The sequence below is a fragment of the Caretta caretta genome, chromosome 2, assembly GCF_965140235.1.
Source record: "Caretta caretta isolate rCarCar2 chromosome 2, rCarCar1.hap1, whole genome shotgun sequence".
Lineage (NCBI taxonomy): Eukaryota > Metazoa > Chordata > Testudines > Cheloniidae > Caretta > Caretta caretta.
This window is the reverse complement of record NC_134207.1, coordinates 110,706,867-110,725,722: the sequence shown is the minus strand read 5'-3', so window position 1 is coordinate 110,725,722 and position 18,856 is coordinate 110,706,867. Positions and strand designations below refer to the sequence as shown.

General features: G+C 45.7%; 1 protein-coding gene and 1 long non-coding RNA gene across 8 annotated transcripts in view; one reads left to right on the top strand and one right to left on the bottom strand.

Annotated features, from left to right (window-relative positions):
- RANBP9 (RAN binding protein 9) overlaps positions 1-18,856 on the top strand; it is a 70,825-nt gene that overhangs the window by 45,180 nt on the left and 6,789 nt on the right. For all 5 annotated transcript variants that reach the window (XM_048839945.2, XM_048839943.2, XM_048839944.2 and 2 more), the window contains exons 8-10: positions 469-577; positions 8,294-8,484; positions 10,476-10,623. In XM_048839945.2, the coding sequence (XP_048695902.1) occupies positions 469-577; positions 8,294-8,484; positions 10,476-10,623 (448 nt within the window). The remainder of the gene's footprint in view (positions 1-468; positions 578-8,293; positions 8,485-10,475; positions 10,624-18,856) is intronic.
- Positions 3,042-18,754, bottom strand: LOC125632175 (uncharacterized). Of its 3 annotated transcripts, XR_012667019.1 has the most exons (4): positions 17,255-18,754; positions 13,785-15,223; positions 6,191-6,287; positions 3,042-4,220 (listed from the first exon to the last, which is right to left on the bottom strand). It is a non-coding gene; the product is annotated as an uncharacterized LOC125632175 (long non-coding RNA). The 3 variants fall into 3 exon arrangements; XR_007355215.2 differs by lacking the exon at positions 17,255-18,754 and having other exon boundaries at positions 13,785-15,604; XR_007355216.2 differs by lacking the exons at positions 6,191-6,287; positions 17,255-18,754 and having other exon boundaries at positions 13,785-15,604.

The window sequence follows — 18,856 nt, the reverse complement described above, 5'->3', positions numbered from 1 at the left end:
TACTCACAACAATGTTACCTAGGGAGATGGTAGAATCTCCTTCCTTAGAAGTTTAAGGTCAGGCTTGACACATTCCTGGCTGGGATGATTTAATTGGGGATTGGTCCTGCTTTGAGTAGGGGGTTGGACTAGATGACCTCCTGAGGTCCCTTCCAACCCTGATATTCTATGAATGTCTTAATTTTTAATCTTCCTTTAAATGAGCTATTTGAGTAACTGGTAGTTCAGTGTGTGTGTCAAAGCAGCTGGCAATATATAACCTATATAATGCTCATAAATATCTGTAAAATAAATACAACTCTTAAAATATTTCAAAATTTCCAAGGAAATGAATGCATTTCTTTCTGTGAATTTTTTGGTAAAAATCCTATTGATTCATGTTGGTGGTATTTTTAATCATTTAATGTTGTATACGAATCTTTACACTGTGCAAGATTTAACCTTACTTTTTTGTGCTTTGGTGAACAGGAATTCAAAAATTGGTTTTAGCAGGAAGAATGGGAGAAGCCATTGAAACAACACAACAGTTGTATCCAAGTTTACTAGAAAGAAATCCTAATCTCTTATTTGCATTAAAGTGAGTCTTCAGGTTATGTAGATGTTTGTCTATAGATAACTGTGTAGTCTTAGGAGATATTACATAATTAATTTTGTTCCTGTGAAAGCTTTAAATTCAACAGAATTTTTAGAAACTGCTTATTTAGTTAACATTTCTGTGTGCTAGATCTATCTTCTAGATCAAATAACTGTAGATTGTCGTCAGGGTCCTTTGTATTCTGCAGCTCTGCGAATATAATTCGCTTCTTGCTGAAGAATTGTCTTCCAGAGTCTGAGTTTTCATCTAAATCTGTATTTTTTAAAATTTTTTTGGAACCATTTTCCATTATGAATGTTTAATGTTAAACTTTCTTTTGTCACTTATTAATTCCAGACACTGAGTCCTCTTCCCTCACTGATTTTGAGGGAAATGATAGATTCTTCGAGGATCGTCCCTGTGGGTGCTCCACTGTAGGTGTTTTGACACCCTGCGCTTGTAATCGGAGATTTGTGGTAGCAGTGCCCAGTTGGGCCGCGCACACGCTGTAGTTGTCTCATGCTGCTCCGAGCAGTTACACAGCAGTGCGCAGCCAACTGTCCCTCAGTTTCTTCTCTACTGCCTTTGGCTTGAGTTGGCGCAGTCAGCAGTGCCTTCTCCTACATCAGATAAGATTTATAATAAATAGTTCATAGTGATAGTGTAAGCTTAGTTGTAGTTAGTTTTCCGTATCACTTGCCTTACTCTAACCTCTTTAAAAATTTAAAAAAAAAAAAAAATCCCTTTACCTTTCCTATCTACTGCTGCCTCTCTGGCAGGTGTGCAGCCTTAGCCTCAAACAGGGTTTACCATTATTTTTTATTTCTCTAAGAGACTGACTCCCGCAAAAATGGCCAGCTCACCTGACTTGCAGACTCTCCGTATTGGTCTTTGATGGTCATGCTCAGGGTATCCGCTGCCTTGGCGAGACACATTTCTGCAGTGTAGGCACTTTTGAATAAACTGACAGCTAGGACAAGAAAAGCCAGGGATCTCCAATTGAAGCTTCTTATGATGGAGAAATCCCTCAGGCCAACCTCCGACCCTGCTTCCAGGTCACCCCCTGGCTAATGGTCACCAGTCTCTGACATGGGCTCCACTTCAACAATGGCTGCCAAGTAGCCTACCCCTAGAAAGGCTACCAAAAAGCAGTTGCAGACATCTCTGCACTGAGAATTGTCTAAAAGAAAGCGATCCCCCAACTGAAAAATTTGCCCTGGTATCAACGGCACTGAGCGTGCCAGAACACGAGGCACCTGGAACATCTGGCACTGCGAGTTCCTGAAGAGCTAAAGACCCTATGAGGCTAGCTAAAATGGAGGCTTACGCATTAAAATGAAACATAACAGCACCTATGGAACTGAAGGAGGTCTCTGCACCGAGCGGTACAGTGGCGTTGCCTGCTGTTCTTATGCTGCACTGCTCTAAATCCTCAGCACTGGCAGCTTTAACTCATGCTCCCGGGCTGTCCACCATGCCGTCTCCAGCACCGAGACTCAAGGTTTTCCACAGCAATTCATGAGGCATGCGGACCTGACAGTGATCTCAATCTCCTCTACTCTGCACCAAGGGTACCCCATCCAGATTGGTACCAAGCCAGCTGACTAATCCCTGCAGATATGCCACCCCATCTCCAGTGAAGAGGAAGAAGAGGACGAGGCAGTAATATATACTCCTCGCCACTCCTCACCCAAGCTTTGACCATTTCATCACCGACCATCCGCAGATACAGGAGGATGATATGGTCACCCATAGGCACCCCCTCCCCCATACCATTCCCACCTAACTGGTCATACTGGGATCCCTGAGCAGTGTATAGGATCCAATTGCGGGCCCCTAGCCTGCCTAGGTCCAGAACAGCCTTGTTACCCTTCAACTGTCCAGGCACCCTCAGAAACACAAGAGGAAGACACTGAGGAACCTGAGGACACAGCCAAACATGACACTTCACCACCTACTCAGCTCTCATCTTTGTCACCAGATGAAACCATAATGCCACCACCCCTCACCACAGGGGATGATTTCAAATCCTTTCAGAACCTCTTCAAAAGGGTTGCTGAATCCCTGGTCATTTCGTTGGCTCAGCTACCAGAAGCCCAACACAATCTCTCAAACATACTCCAGGCATCCCCATCAGCAACGATAGCTCTGCCAATTAGTGATGCAGTCATGGAGCCTGCAAAAATAATCTGGCAAACACCTGCTACAGCACCACCCACATGTAAAAGATCTGGCAAAAAATATTATGTGCCAGCAAAAGGGGCTGAGTTCCTATTTACACACCCTGCACCAAACTCCCTTGTAGTGGAGGCAGCCAACCAAAGGGGCAAACAATGCCAGTCTCGAATGACCCCATACGATAAGGACTGGAACAGGCTAGACCTTTTCGGGTGGAAAGCTTATTCCTCAGCTACACTTCAGTTCCGCATAGCCAACTATGCTGCTCTAACCAAATACACACAATCTGTTCTCCAAAAGGTCAACTTTTATTGAAAATTTACAAGATGACAAAAAAGAACAGTAGAATGCAAACATTTCTGAAGGGGGTCTCATTGCCAGGAGGGCCCTCCAGACCTCCTTGACTCGGCAGACACGGCAGCATGATCCATTGTGACATCCGTGGTCATGCAGCATGCATCATGGCTCCACCTCTCCAGGCTCCCAAGGGAGGTCCAGACAACGGTTGAGGATTTACCCTTTGAGGGGCAGAAATTATTTGCAGACAAAACCGATGTTTCGTTACACACCCTAAAAGACTCAAGGGCGACCTTAAAAACCCTTGGCATTTACGTACTGTGACAAAGCTCCAAGCCTGTATTGGTGGGTCCCGTGTAAAAGACTCAAGGGCGACCTTAAAAACCCTTGGCATTTACGTACTGTGACAAAGCTCCGAGCCTGTATTGGTGGGTCCCGTGCTTCCAGGTGGATTCAGTGGCCTCAGAAGCTCACTAACACCCTCAATATGACCTTCCTTTCCCAGTATAGCAGCAAAGGTCACAGCTTATTGAGCTACTTTCATCACAGGCCAGCATGGAAGGTGGAATACCCACAGTCTCTGTTGTTCCTTAGAGCTCAGTAGGTTCAGTTTGGTCTCTTGCCTGAACCAAAGTCTATAGAGATTCCCCTTGAGAGGGGAAGTAGAGTGAGGGGGAAGGGGGAAACCCGGGCCTGCCCTCTACTCGGGGTTCCAGCCCAGGGACCCTAATGGTAGCAGCTGTTGGTGGCTTTTTCCCTTCACCGATGATGCTGCTTTGGTTCTCTGGGCCGCTTCTCCATGGTCGCCTTTTCCCAAGCTTCACCCTTACCTCAGGATTCAGCAATACTCCCTCTCCTTCAGCTCCCTTCACCTGGGCTTCTCAAGAGAACTGGAAAGGAGAGCTTTTAAGCAGTATGAGTAGGACCTTAATTGGTTCCAGCTGTCTCCGTTAACCTAATGGCCTTAACTGACCCTTTGCCAGTTAATTGAGGTCAGGTGCTGGTATTAGCCTAACTACCTTAACTGGTTAATTTGGTGTCAGGCGTCTTGATTGGCCTGGAGTAGCCTTTGTTTGGCTATCCAGGGGACAGGGATCTACTCATTCTGAGGCTGATATACCTCCCTTCCACTACTCTCTTATATCCTTCTGGTCTGAGTCTGTCACAGTACCTGAAAACAAAAAGAAACAAGGCAGGTTTTACAATCAGAGATTCCGGTCTATGCCATACTCTCACCCCTAAGACAATATGACCAACGGCGTAAACAAAGACAGAACAGACATCAGCAGAACCAAGATCAGCCTTTGATATCGCAACAATCCACCTCTAAACAATCATGAACCAGAAATGGTGCCTCACCAATTTGGGGACCGTCTGTCACTATAATACCCAGTCTGGAACACCATCACGACAGACAATGGGTTTTAGAGATTATCCAGAAGGGCTACTCCATCCCCTTTATTTCTATCCCACCTATCCACCTCCCTTCCCCCATCCCTCCCCAGGGACCTTTCTCATGAGCACCTGTTACAACAGAAAATAAACCTGATTTGTACAATTAGGTGCCGTGGAACCCGTACCATCACAACACAGGGAGAGATTTTTATTCACATTACTTTTTAACTCAGAAAAAGACCAGCGGGTGGAGACCCAGTCTGGATTTACAAAAAACTCAAATTCATGAGAGCACAACAAAATGGTGAATCTAATCGCAATAATTCCGGCATAGAGAATGAAGATTGGCTCTCGGTTCTCAACCTTCAGGATGCTTATTTTCATATTACCATCCACCCGTCATACGGAATATTCCTGAGGTTCAACATAGGGAAACAGCATTTCCAATACAGAGTGCTACCCTTCGGCCCATCCACTGCCCGAAGGGTTTTTTTCCAAGGTTTTCACTGTCGTTGCAGCTCACCTGTGCCGACATGGAGTATGATATTTTCATACTTAGATGACTGCCTCATAGAGGCACCAACACAGCAAGAAGCAATAAATGCCACGCAGAGCATGATAACCCTTTTCACAAATCTAGGGTTGCAAATAAATGTGCAAAAATCCATACTGGTTCCTGCCAAAAGTTGGAATTCATAGGACTCTGTCTCGACTGTCTAACAGCAATGCTAATCCAACAATGCTTCCTCACCCTAGTCAACATAACTTCAACAGTGAGGGACAGCCCACAAACATCCTCCAGAACATGTTTACAACTCTTGGGGCACATGTGGGTGGACAACAGTGTTTGTTGTCAGGCTTACCAGACTCCACGTGAGATGCTTGCAGGCCTGGCTTCAAACACTGTATATTCCGTACAGACACCCTCTTAACAGATGCCTCACTATGCCATGCAGAGTAAAAGACTCGTTAACATGGTGATACAACCAGAGAACATGTGCTCAGGAGTCCCTTTCCATCAAAGAACTCCAACCATGACAGTCCCCACAGACGCTTCCCTAATAGGTTGGGGGACACATCTACTCAACAATACTGTAGAAGGCCGCTGGTCCCCTGCAGAGTCCAACCTGCACATAAACTTACTGGAGCTAAGGGCAGTCCAAAATGTATGTGAGTACTTTCTCCTTCTAATCAAGAACAATACAATCAAGATCCTCACAGACAATATAGCATGCATGTTTTATATAAACCACCACAGAGGAGCACGATTATACTCCCTATATACAGAGGCAATACGCCCTTGGAATTGGTGCATCACCAACAACGTAGAGATATCGGCATCCTATCTGCCAGGATGTCAGACTACAACGGCGGATGTACTAAGCAGGGATTTCTCGCAAACCCACGAGTGGGAGATGGATCCTGGAATTCTCAAATCCATATTCAAACTATGCGGGTTCCCTACCATAGATCTATTTGCAACAGCTCAGAATGCCAAATGCCCACAACATTGCTCCAGAGTGGGATTGGGACACCACTCCCTAGGCGACACTCTCCTCAAAATGGGAGGCACCACTGATGTATGCATTTCTTTTGACCCCACTCCTAAGCTGAGTCATTCACAAGATCAAGCAGGACAAATCCAGGGTCATTCCCATAGCACCCACATGGCCCAGACAAATGTGGTTCCCATACTTGTGCTAGATGGCAGTGAAACCGCCTCGAATCCTTCCCTTAGTACCTCACCGTCTATCACAAGATGCGGGATGAGTCCGTCACCCGAACCCCAACCTTAAAGCCTGGTTACTCCATGGCTGATGGATGGAGGTCAAGAAGGCCTGTTCTGAGGAAGTAAAAGCTATATTACTGAACAGTGGGAGACTTATGGATATATGTGTTTCCTGTACTTAAGTGAAAACAATTCTGCATCTGGTGCCCAGATAAACAGATCTTGCCACAATCGTCCCCCCCACTGAGGATCCTGGACTGTATACTAGGACTTAAAAAATCGGGGCTATCCACAAGCTCCATCAGAGTATGCTTGGCTGCTATTACCTCCTTCCACAACAAGGTGGATGGGGTCACTATATTTGCTCACCCAACAATTAAATGCTTCCTTAAAGGCATTCAAAACACTTATCCCACAATAAGAAACTACACTTATGTGGGACCTCAGCCTTGTTCTGTGTGGACTCATGGGAAAGCCGTTTGAACCCCTTGCAAAATTTGTTCTTCGTTGCACTTATCCATGAAGGTGGCTTTCCTGGTTGCCATCACATCTACCAGACAGGTGGGAGAATTAGGTGCCCTAATGGCACACCCACCATATACGACATTCTTTAAAGATAAAGTAATCCCATGACCGTATCCTAAATTCATTCCCAAAGTTGCCTCCCCCTTTCATTTAAACCAATCCATTTACTTACCTGTATTTTTTCCTAAACCACATGCGGACGGGAAGGAGGCCTTACTCTGCACATTGAATGTTTGCAGAGCATTCATGTTCTATGTAGAAAATCATCTAGCTAATTTGTTTCCATAACAGAATGCTTGATGGGTCAAACCATCTCAAAACAGGGACTATCCAAATGGATAGCAAGATGTATCCATTTGTGCTACCAAAACAACGATCTACAACCTCCACTGGGAGTTCTCTCACACTCCACCAGGGCACTAGCAGAATCTGTGGCCTATCACTGACATTCGCAGAGCAGCTACCTGGGCATCAGTCCATACTTTTACTAAACACTATGCCTTAAATTCTAAGGCTTAGAACAACAATCAGTATCAGATGCTCACTTTGGACTTGCAGTGTTATCCAGTCAGTAGTGTTATCCAGTCAGTAGACTAACTCCAAAGCCCCTCCCCTCCACTCAGGGGCACTGCTTAACAATCACCTAAAGTGGAGCACCCACCGGGACACTCCTTGAAGAAAACACCTTGTGCAGTAACTGAGGTTCTTTGAGATGCTTGTCCCTCTGGGTGCTCCACTATCCTCCCTCCTCCCCTCTACTTCAAAGTTTCAGGCCAATTGTCTCAGGTAGAGAAGGAACCGGGACAGTTGGCTGCACACCACTATGTAACTGCTCAGAGCAGCGCAAGACAGTCATGGCGCATGTGTGGCCCAACCGGGCACTACTACCACAAACCTTAGATTACAAGTGCAGGGCATCAAGCACCTAAAGTGGAGCACCCATAGGGACAACCATCTCGAAGAACCTCCGTTACTGCACAAGGTGAGTAACCGTCTCTTCCTGAGGAAAAAGTTTAATTTAAAATAGAACATTTTAATCTTTCTAAAGTTTCCTTTTTTAAAGACTATTGATTGTCAAAATTCTTGCAGGATAAGGTTCTTGCTGTTCTAGGTCCTCCCCACAAATCAGTTATTTGTTCTCTTGAGGTTACGTTCTGGTCGGATACTCTCTAACCTCATAGACTGAAGACTGAGAATATACCTGCGCTACGCTGGTACAGCTGCAGCTATGACGTAGCACTGTAGTGTAGGTACTTCCTACATTGACAGAGGGGGTTTTTTCATTAATGTGGTTAATCAACCTCTGAGAAGCAGTAGCTAGGCCAATGGAAGAGTTCTACTCTGATGGTTAGATCGACCTAACTATGGCTCTCAGTATGTGATATTTTTCACAGCCATTGGTGGCGTAGCTAGGTTGATCTTGGTTTTTAAGTATAGACCAGGCCTAAAACTCTGACATCAAGTGCTTTGTCGGACAATAAAACTTTGTTTTTAAGACTTAAAAAATTACTTCTATTTGCATTGAATGTTTATCTGAAATTCTGAAGTGGCATATCTTTTCCCTAAGATAACTGTTGGTTTTTTTAATTGTTTAGGGTGCGCCAGTTTATAGAAATGGTGAATGGTACAGACAGTGAAGTGCGGTGTCTGGGAGGCCATAGTCCAAAATCACAAGACAGTTACCCTGTAAGCCCTCGATCATTTAATAGTCCTAGCATGAGCCCCAGCCATGGAATGAATATTCACAGTTTAGCAACAAGCAAAGGAAGCAGCACACACTTTTCTGGTGAGTCAAACTAGGGGAAAACCCCGCACTATACTGAGTTCTTTCTTCAATTCTGAATGTCAAGACAAAATAACAGATCTGTCAGATTTGCATATTAATGATGTGTTTTCCTAGTTTAACCTACTGAATTAGTTATCCAAAGGGAAGTTTGTACTGGTCAATCGGCTGCTTTTGGTGATGTCAGTCGTTCGCCAACTGGAAATAGTGCATAGCTGGGGTCCAGTCCTCAAAGTATAAATCCAGCTACGTGAAAGTAAAGGCTTGGGCAACCAGCTAATCCCGTGGTGTACGTCACTTGAGGACTGGTTCCAAATATTTTGGGAAGTCTTTTGTGTAGTAGTGTGGTTTTTGGCACCTAGTATGCGGTTGGCTGCTTGGAGGTGATTCTAGGGTGGGACTCCCAAATGGCACTGCTTTTCCCTTGGCAGGGGAGCCATTGTATTCCACCTCCCCCACACTGCCTCATTTGATCTGCTGACATGACCAGAAGCTACCATCTCCTTCAGCCTAGGAATGAGTATGGGACACAGGGCATAGAGAATGACTGGTAAGGAGTCCCAGAGCAGTGCTGTGCTGGTATGGGGGGGTTGGTGGTCAGCAGGTCAGTTTCTGATTTTCTGCTGACCTCCAAACTTCAATTGAAGCTGCTCAGCTCTACTGAGAGTGGTCAGGCTGTCTTAAGCAGATCTTTATCTTAAAAGACAGACTTGAATGTTTCAAGGCTTCCAGTTCAGTTTAAGTAATATTAAATATTTGGGGGAAGGACCAGCTTTCAAAGTGCAAGCTGGTTGGACAGAGGGTGAGACTGGGCACTGTGAAAGTAAGTGGAAGTTTTGTATGTCTTCACTGAACCCAGTCCTCTTTCAGCAGTAGTTGGTGTCCCTCTGTCCACTTTCAGTTCAATCCTTTTATAAAATCTAAATTGGGGCCAACTTCTTGTCTTCAGTCTAGTTTTCCCTAAGTAGAAAGTGACAGTTAAGTGGCCAGTGGGGGGGACACTGCTGCTGGAAAGGCAACTGCTGTCGTGGGAATAGAGAAGGGACCAAAGAACTTATGAAAAGTTAAACGTGTAGCCATTATAATATTTAAATAGAAGGTATTTATAACTTGTATCCTGTTTCTCTATCTTCAACTTTGAAAGTTTAGTAGGATGTGATGCAGAAAATCTCTCACCCCCAAAACGCTTGACTTTCTATTGTTTTGAAGATAAAGAATCTATGCCAAGTTGTATATTAGTAGTAGCTGATAGATTTATTGGATGGCCGATTGAAAGTGCTTGTGATCTATTGCTACAGTAGAATATATAGAACTCCCATTTTCAGGGCGTGATAAAATAAAGTATCAAATTAGTACACGTTGAATGTGTCTGCTTTTAAATTACTGCTTTCCTCAATTAAATATTACCAGGGAGGGATGAGGTGTTAGCAGGAAAGAGTAGTACACCAAGCTGGAGTAATGTTTAACCAAATGTTCTGCGGTTTAGCAAAGTGTAATTTTCCATCAAATTTTGATCCTCATTAATCCTTTGTTTAGTTGATAATATTGAATATACCTTCAAATTACTGAATTTACATATGAAAAATAACATAATGTTATTATACAAAGCCAATTAAGATAAAGTGTAGTCATTAAAAATCAAGGCTGACTCTAGCCCAGTCAGGATTTTCAGATACTTTCTGAATGGTATATTCCAAGTAAAAGGTCTGTAGTTCCTCTGACTTGTGTATTTCACTGGGAACATTCGCTAGTGAACTGAAAATCTGATATAAAAACTGCTGTTAATGTTTGTTGTTTAATTTTATTACCTGGCTTTTTTTACTGTGAAAGCCTTAAATCTGTTTCAAAGGCTTGAGGAGTGGAAGCTAGGTATGTGGAATTACTTGATAAATCTACTGTACATGAACAAATCAGTCTTATGCTTATTTCAGTAATGTGTACGTAAAATCACAATTTGTAACTGACTGAAAATACCAAAATATTATTTTGTTTAGGTTTTGAAAGTAGTTGCAGTAATGGAGTAATACCAAACAAAGCGCATCAGTCTTACTGCCATATTAAACACCAGTCCACAAGTTTGAATGTACCTGAACTCAACAATATAAATGTATCAAGATCACAGCAAGTGAACAGCTACACCAGGTGAGTAATCTCCCAAACAGATGTCTGATCCACCGTGATGCTAGTTTTTGTCCTAAACGTCTTTATTTTGCACTGCAGAGAGCGCAATTTTTATATGGATTTTTAGGACCCAGTCACAGCATGTGGTTTTTGAAGTCACTGATAGTTCATAAAATGGGATGGGGTGAGGCGGTTGGAATTATTTTCTCATATTTTTCATTAACTGTATTGTACTGAGTCTTGAAGGTGAAAGTATAATAGTACACATATACTGTTCTGTTAAATTATTTGTGACATTTAGAGACATCAGATTTTATTCTCATACCAGCTTCTTCAGGTTGTCAAACTTCTCCCTTCATCTTCTGGTCTGGTGCTTAGTCAAAATCATTTCTGAGGACTTCAGTGACAAACATATTCACTGCTTTTTATTTTATGCAGATAAGATTGAGTGAACTGTGGATTCTCATGTATGTATGTAACCACAATGGTTTGCTGTAAGCACTAGATGTGTGCAATCCTTTGCTTTTAATGGGTTTGCGAATGTCAGAGGTGGTAATTCTAAAATGATAGATAGCATAGGTATAACTGAGCCGAATTTGGCCTGTAGAATGTTTGTTGCTGGTGCTGGGTGAGATGGACAGAACCAGACTTGAGTGCAGGAAGAGTTAACAGACCTAGCAGGTGGAGGGGAAGCGTTTACTTTTAAAACTGTCTGTGATAAACCATTATGACAACAAATATGGAAATACTACTTCGAGTGCTTGCATATGTCCATTTCACATTAGGTGTGTGCGTGTCTTGTGTATGGTTGCCAGAAATTTTTCCCTTCAGGGGTACCTGTCAGGTCAGCTCTAGCGCCCTCTGGTGCTGCGCACTTATGGTGCAGTATAAGGGGTCTGGCCAACCCTGCACCCTCTCAATTCCTTCTTAACGCCCGTGACGGTCGCTGGAACTGCTCCTCTTCTTTGGCAAGCTACATTCAGTGGTTCTCGTTTGTCACTCCAGCCTTCCTTTTTTCTTCTTCCCAGTAGTTATTTCTCAGTTTGGACTTTAGTTAATAGTTGTAAATAGTTAGTTGAACTCAATGCATTAGCATTGCTTCCTCTGCTCCTGGAGCTGGGCACGCCTTGGTCTCTGAGCTTCAAGCCCTGTGGCATGGCCATGCCTGAGAGCAGCCCACACTCCAGTTGTTTTTAAAGTGGTTGAGTGAGACTCGTATCCGGGATCGCTGTCGGATCTGCCACCAGTTCAAGTTGGTACGAAGAAAGACTGGGAGGCCAGGTTAAAATACATCCTGATGGAGGCAGCACTCAGACCCTCCTTGGAGTTGAGCTGGACCGACTCAGCATCGAGAACCTCAGCATCGATACAGAGTGCTCTCTGCCTGCTGTAAGGGACTCTCAGCACCATTTCCCATCACTAGTGCCGAGAAAGAAAGGTAAGAAGCAGCTGGGTAACAGGGTGTTCCCCAGCTCTAAAAAAGGCAAAGCGTGTGAGACTCCACTGCTCTTCCCCTGAGTCTGGCCATTCCTCTGTCCCCACTTGACAGACAGTACTGTCAACTGCGTCCAATTTGCAGGCTCGGAGTCCAGTTCAGGATCAGCCGTCAGCACCAGAGGGACAGCATGGTACCAGCAAGATAGTGGTGCCGTCCACTCTGGAGGCATTCATTGTGGCCAGAGACTTACTGGTGCTGTCAGTACTGCCATCACCAGCCATCCAAGAGTTGACATCCTCTGTACTGGCAAGTAGAAGGGAGCATGTTGACTTGAACTCCCGTTCAGTACTGTGGCCATCAATACTGTCTAGAGCAAGGATTGCAAATTCAAATCACCATAAAGGCCACGTGAGGACTAGTACATTGGCCCGAGAGTCGCATCACTGACACCTTTTTCATACAAAGATACAAAAGCCCATGCCTCTGCCCCCGGCCCTGCCCCACTCCACCCCTTCCATGAGGCCCCACCCCTTCCCTGCACCCATTCCCGCTCCTCCCCCCTCCCTCCTAAAAAGTCCTAAGCACTGCCAAACAGCTGTTTGGCAGTGGGAAGCGCTGGGAGGTAGGCAGAGGAGTGGGGAAGCGGCATGCTCAGAAGAGTGGAGGCGGGGGAGCAGTGGGTGAGAGGAGCTATGGTGGAGTCGTGCATCCAGCCGAGAAATCCATACTCGTATTTTCACACCCTCCCCAAATCCTATATGATGGGGGATCCCAGTGTGGGGGTACCTCTGAGTGCATGGCCCAGTGGGCACTGGCCTATGGAAATGCAGTGGCCATTCTGGAACTTGTGGGGCTCCCCCCACCGCGGTGACAGGCCCCCCCCCTTGATGCTCTTACTCAATGGTGTCTGAGAGAAGGGCTCCTCCATCTCACTGAGCGGCACCCAACACAGACTCCGGCACCAACATTCAGGACCTGCACCTGCGAGATCCATGTGGTGCAGAGGAAGAAGCGGAGGAACCCATGCTGGTGCAGGCCGCCGCCTCCTCCCCAAATGAGATGGTGTCAGGGCCAAGCATGTCAACTCTCCCTCCCCCTCCACCCTGGGTTGCTTCGAACCTATGACTGGAAGTGGAGGTAGTAAGAGTTCTCCCACAGCCTAGTAGACATCTTGGCCACGGTGGCCCTGTCAAAGTTGGCGCTTCCTCTCAGTGAGGCCATTATGGGTCCAATTAAAACCCTTTGGTAAACCCCATCCTCTCTGGTCCCCCACTTTGAAGAGGGCAGAAAAGAAGTACTTTGCCCCTGCCCAAGGTTATGACTACTTGTAACCTCCCCCCAGGGTCCCTGGTGGTGTTGGCAGCCAACAAAAGGGACAGGCAGGGACTGTAAGGAGCAACCCCCAAGGCAAAAGACCCCCCCCCCAAAAAAAAAACAAAACAAAACAACCCCAAACAAAACCTAGACCTTTCCTGTAGAAAAGCTTATTCTACTAGCGGTTTACGGCTTCGCATCTCCAACCATCAGGCGTTGCTAGGGAAATGCAACTTTAATGTCTGGGACTCAGTATCAAAATTTAAGGACTTGCTCCCTCAAGAATCTAGGCAGGAGTTCTCTGCTCTGATGGAAGAAGGGAAGACAATAGCCAGGGCTTCCTTCCAAGCTTCCCTGGATGCAGCAGCCAGATCTATGGCCTCTGTAACAGCCATGTGAAAGTGCTCTTGGCTACAGTCCTCTGGCCTACCTGTGGAGGTCCAGCAATCCCTTCAGGGTCTTCTGTTTGAAGGGTCCTCACTCTTCTCAGAGCCAACAGATGTGAAGCTCCATGTCTGGAAGGACTCCAGAGCGACCCTGAAGTCCCTGAGTCTCTCTGCCATGGTGCCTTTCGAGGAAATATTTCAGGCCTTAACAGCTCACCCATTTCTCAGCTCTACCACCCTGTCAGGATCTGCACAAGAAGCAAAATAGAGGCATTTTAGACCTGTGCTGCCTCAACAGCTGTCTCAAAAAGCTAAAAGTTCTGCATGGTCTCCCTGGCCTCCATCGTTCCCTCCCTGGATCTCAGGGACTGGTACACCATCCTCCATTTGACAGACGGCTATTTTCATTGCTTGATTTTCTGAGGGCACAGAAGTTTTCTCAGATTTTTGTGAATCAGACCCATGACCAGTTCGCTGTTCTCCCATCTGGCCTGTTGGCAGCCACACAGGTCTTCGTGAAATGCATGGCAGTAGTTGCTGCCTTTGTAAGAAAGCGAGGGGTGCAAATTTACCTGTACCTCGATGACTGGCTGATCAAAGGCCAGTCCAAGGCGCAGGGGAAGAACAATATCCACCTCATTCAGGCAACCTTTCAAACACTGGGTCTGTTGATAAAGTATCAGACGTCAAACCTCATCTCGGTACAGAGAATAGAGTTCATCGGAGCGGTGCTCAATTCTACCCAAGCCAGGGCCTTCCTCCCAGAAGCCCACTTCCTGATGATGGCGTCACTGATATTGCGCTCCAAGGCCCACCCTGAGGCAGAAATGTGTGACAGACTTTTAGGTTACATAGCCTCGTGCACGTATGTAGTTCAGCATGCAAGACTGAGCCTCAGACCCCTTCAAGCTCGGCTGGCCTTGATGTACTTGCCGAACTGCCATCATTTGGACTTGGTGCTCTCAGTGCCCACTCTAGTCTTTGCCTCCCTCAACTGCTAGAGGGATCCTTGGTTGGTGGGCTCAGGCATTCCCTTTGCCAGGCCCCAGCCCTCGATATCTCTGGTCTACAGATGCTTCAGAGTTAGGCTGGGGGTCTCATTTAGGGGACCTCAGGACTCAAGGTCTGTGGTCCTTGGAAGAGCTCTCTAGACATATAAATGTCAGAGAGCCCAGAGTGGCCTGTCTAGCATGTCAGGTGTTCTTTCCCACATTGCAAACGAGGACATGAAGGTACTTACGGACAACACAGCAGCCGCGTTCTACATCAACAGACAGGCAGGGGCTCACTCTTTCCCCTGTCAGGAGACTATTCACTTGTTTTGCATAAAGCACTTGATCCACTGCAAAGGTTCTCAACTTCCAGGAACACTGAACGAGCTGGCAGATTACCTCAGCGGGTCTTTCTTCACTCACCATGAGTGGTCCCTCTGTCCACACATAGCAAGGTCATTTTACAGCGGTGGAGGACTCCCCTTGTAAATCTGTTCGCAACCAGGCAGAACAGAAAATGTCATCAGTTTTGTTCTCTGTGCGGCCACAGCCCGGGCTCACTCATGGATGCCTTCTTACTCCCTTGGTCAAAGCACTTGTTCTATGCCTTTCCCCCCTGTGCACAAAGTCCTGCTGAAGGCCAAGTGGGACACAGCGAGGGTTATTCTTACAGCCCCAGCCTGACCACATCAACACTAGTTCGGTACACTGTTAGACCCATCAGTAGCGACTCTGATGCCACTCCCTCCCTTCCCAGATCTGATGTCTCCGGGCTATGGTTGAATGCTCCACCCAAATCTCTGTGCCCTCCACCTAACAATATGGAAGCTCCAGGGTTAAACCAATCAGAGTGACATACCTTGCCAAGTGGAAGTGTTTTTTTTCCATTTGGTCATCACAACAAGGCCTCTCGCCTGCTCAGTTGTCTCTTCAGATGGTGCTGGAGTATCTGCTAGACCAGTGGTTCTCAAAGCCAGTCTGCCGCTTGTTCAGGGAAACCCCCTGGCGGGCCGAACCGGTTTGTTTACCTGCTGTGTCCGCAGGTTCGGCCGATCGCAGCTCTCACTGGCCGTGGTTCGCTGCTCCAGGCCAATGGGGGCTGCGGGACAGGTGGCCAGCACATCCCTTGGCCCGCGCCACTTCCCACAGCCCCCATTGGCCTGGAGCAGTGAACCGTGGCCAGTGGGAGCCGCGATTGGCTGAACCGGACATGGCAGGTAAACAAACCGGTCCAGCCCGCCAGGGGATTTCACTGAACAAGTGGCGGACCAGCTTTGAGAACTACTGTACTAGACCTTGGTGTTTCAGATAAGCAATTTCATCGATTAAATTATCTCTCAGCGATTTCTGCATTCCACCCTCTGGTGCATGTGCAATTGGTTTTCTCAAACAATGGCCATTCGTTTCTTCAAGGGCTTAGAAAGGCTATGGATGCAGATTCGGGAGCCCATTCCCCTTTGGGACTTAAACTTGGTCTTGTCGAAGTTCACGGGCCCTCCCTTCAAGCCCCTGGCGTCATGCTCCCCACCTGGAAGGTGACTTTTCTGGTAGCAATTATCTTGGCCATGAGGGTCTGAGAGATCAGAGCCCTTTCATCAGAACCCCTGTACAAGGTCGTCTTTAAGGACAAGGTATAGTTCTGTCCTCACCCTGGGTTTTTTATGAAGGTAGTTTTGCAGTTTCACAGTAATCAGGCTATTTTCCTGACTGTTTTTTTCCCGAAACCACATGCCAATAAGGAGGAGCAGCGCCTCCACACATACGATGTTAGGTGTGCCCTAGCATTCTGTATAGAAAGGACAATACCATTCTGTAGATCTACGCAGCTCTTTGTGGCAAGAGCAGGTAGAATGGAAGGCCTTCCCATTTTGGCTCATGGAATTTCATACTCGATCTCGTGCATTCGCTTGTGCTATGAGCAAGTGGGTGTCCCTCCACCAAACATTCTGACTGCCCATTCCACGAGGGCACAATATTCCTCAGCGGCATTCCTGGCCAAGGTGCCAGTCCAGGACATTTACAGAGCAACAACCTGGTTGTTGGTGCATACCTTTTCTTCCCACTACACCATCAACCAGCAAGCTAGGGATGACGCTGGTTTTGGTCGAGCTGCATTGCGATTTGCACGTCCATGAACTCTGAGCCCACCTCCTATGGTACTACTTGGGAGTCACCTAATGTGGAATGGACACGTGCAAGCGCGCAAAGAAAAAACAGTTACTAATCTTTCTGTAACAGTTGTTGTTCAAGATGTGTTGCACGTGTCTGTTCCACGACCCACCCTCCTACTCCTCTGTCAGAGTTGGCCAGCAAGAAGGAACTGAGAGGATGCGGGGTTGGCCGGACCCCTTATACTGCACCATAAGCCCGCAGCACCAGAGGGCACAAGAGCTGACCAGACGGGTACCACTGAAGGAAAACATTTCTGGCGACTGTGCATGGGGCGTGCATACACCTAATGTGGAATGGACATGTGCAGCACATCTCAAAGAACAAATGTTCCAGAAAAAACAGTTACTAACCTTTCTGTAACAAGCTATATCTCTCAATGCTGGTATTCCAATCCTGGAAGTTGTCCCACCAAGTCTCTCTAATGCCAATTAAGTCATAATTTTCTTCATATACCATGACTTCCACTTCATCCTGTTGTGCCGCATGCTCCTTGCATTTTGTACAGTCATTGGAGATACTTTGCAGACTGCCCTTTTAATGCAATTGTGGTTTCTAGTCCCTTCTCAAGAAATCAGAAAATTAGCGTAAACAGATGAGGTTCCAAAAACACTTCTTTGTTTCAAGGAAGTGTTTTGTCGTAGCAGTTGTCTCTGCCAAAGGTCTTCATGAACTTCAATCCACCTTTTTGAAGCTTTTCGTAAGATGCACTACAGCCCAGCATTTACAAGGGGACTTTTTCTCCTGATGTTAAAAAGGAGCTGAATATTCCTTAGTAGTGAAATTAGTTGTAAACTGGATTTCTTTTAGCCTTAAAAGCAATGTCGGCGAGGAAGTGCATCTTTAACCAGTGCTTTTCATAACTGATAATAGAATGAGCTGGAGTATACGATTACTATGGCCCATAATTTTTAAAGGTATTTAGATATTAATTGTCAGTGTCTAAGTGCCTAAATTCCTTTTGAAAATGAGATTTAGGCTCCTATGTCATTTAAATGTTGCAACACCTAAATACATTTAAAAACATGGGTCTGTCTGAGGCTCCAGCCCTTGAAGGCACTCTCTTCAACGAGAGCACATGCAGCTTCCAAAGAGTTCTTTTGCCCAGTGCCATGAACAGAGATCTGTCATGCAGTCTTGTGCTCCATGTGTGTTTTCTGAACACAATTCTTTTGTTTCTTGTGCATGCTTTGGCTGACTGGGTTTTGGTTCTTTCCCCAATCCTGTTCCTCTGCCCTCCATCTTGTTCCTGATGTTGCTTTCCAGTCTGAGTGAATAATCTATGGACTGAAACTTGCTGAAAGAACTGCATTGTTTTGCCTAAAGCTAGTGTTCTCCAAATAGCTTCATGCTTGCTTGCCCTTTCGTGTAAAAAAATAAGAGAACTGGAATAGCAGATTTTCTCAGCAGTTGAAGTATACTTCCTACTGCTTGTGACCAAGCTCAAAACCCACATTGGAATTTCTGTGTATAATTGTCAGGGATCCTAGAAATCAGTTTGCCACGGAAAAATGATGAATTTGCGTTTTTACAGAGAATCTTTCGTTTTTACATTTTTGTGAAAACTATAAACCGTACAGTAGAATCCCGTTTACCCAAGCCTTTATTATCCAGCTCTCCGTATTAACCAAACTGGGGCTGAAGTGCGCTGGTTTCACCAGAGACCTGCCACCCAGAGCTGAAGCTCTCTGGATTATCCAATTTTTTTTATTCTGATCGGACCCCGATCCCAATTAGATTGGATAAATAGGGTTCCTCTGTATCAGTAAAACATATTGAATTTGTATATTATTATGGCTAGAGAAACTAAAATTCAGCCTTTAATCTTAATCACGAAAAAATGTGAATTTTTTTCAGATCTCTTTTATCAAGAAAAACTAGGATCTCTGATAATTATATCTAAATTAGCTATATGTATTAACATGTATTTTAACATATTTCAACAAAATAGTAAA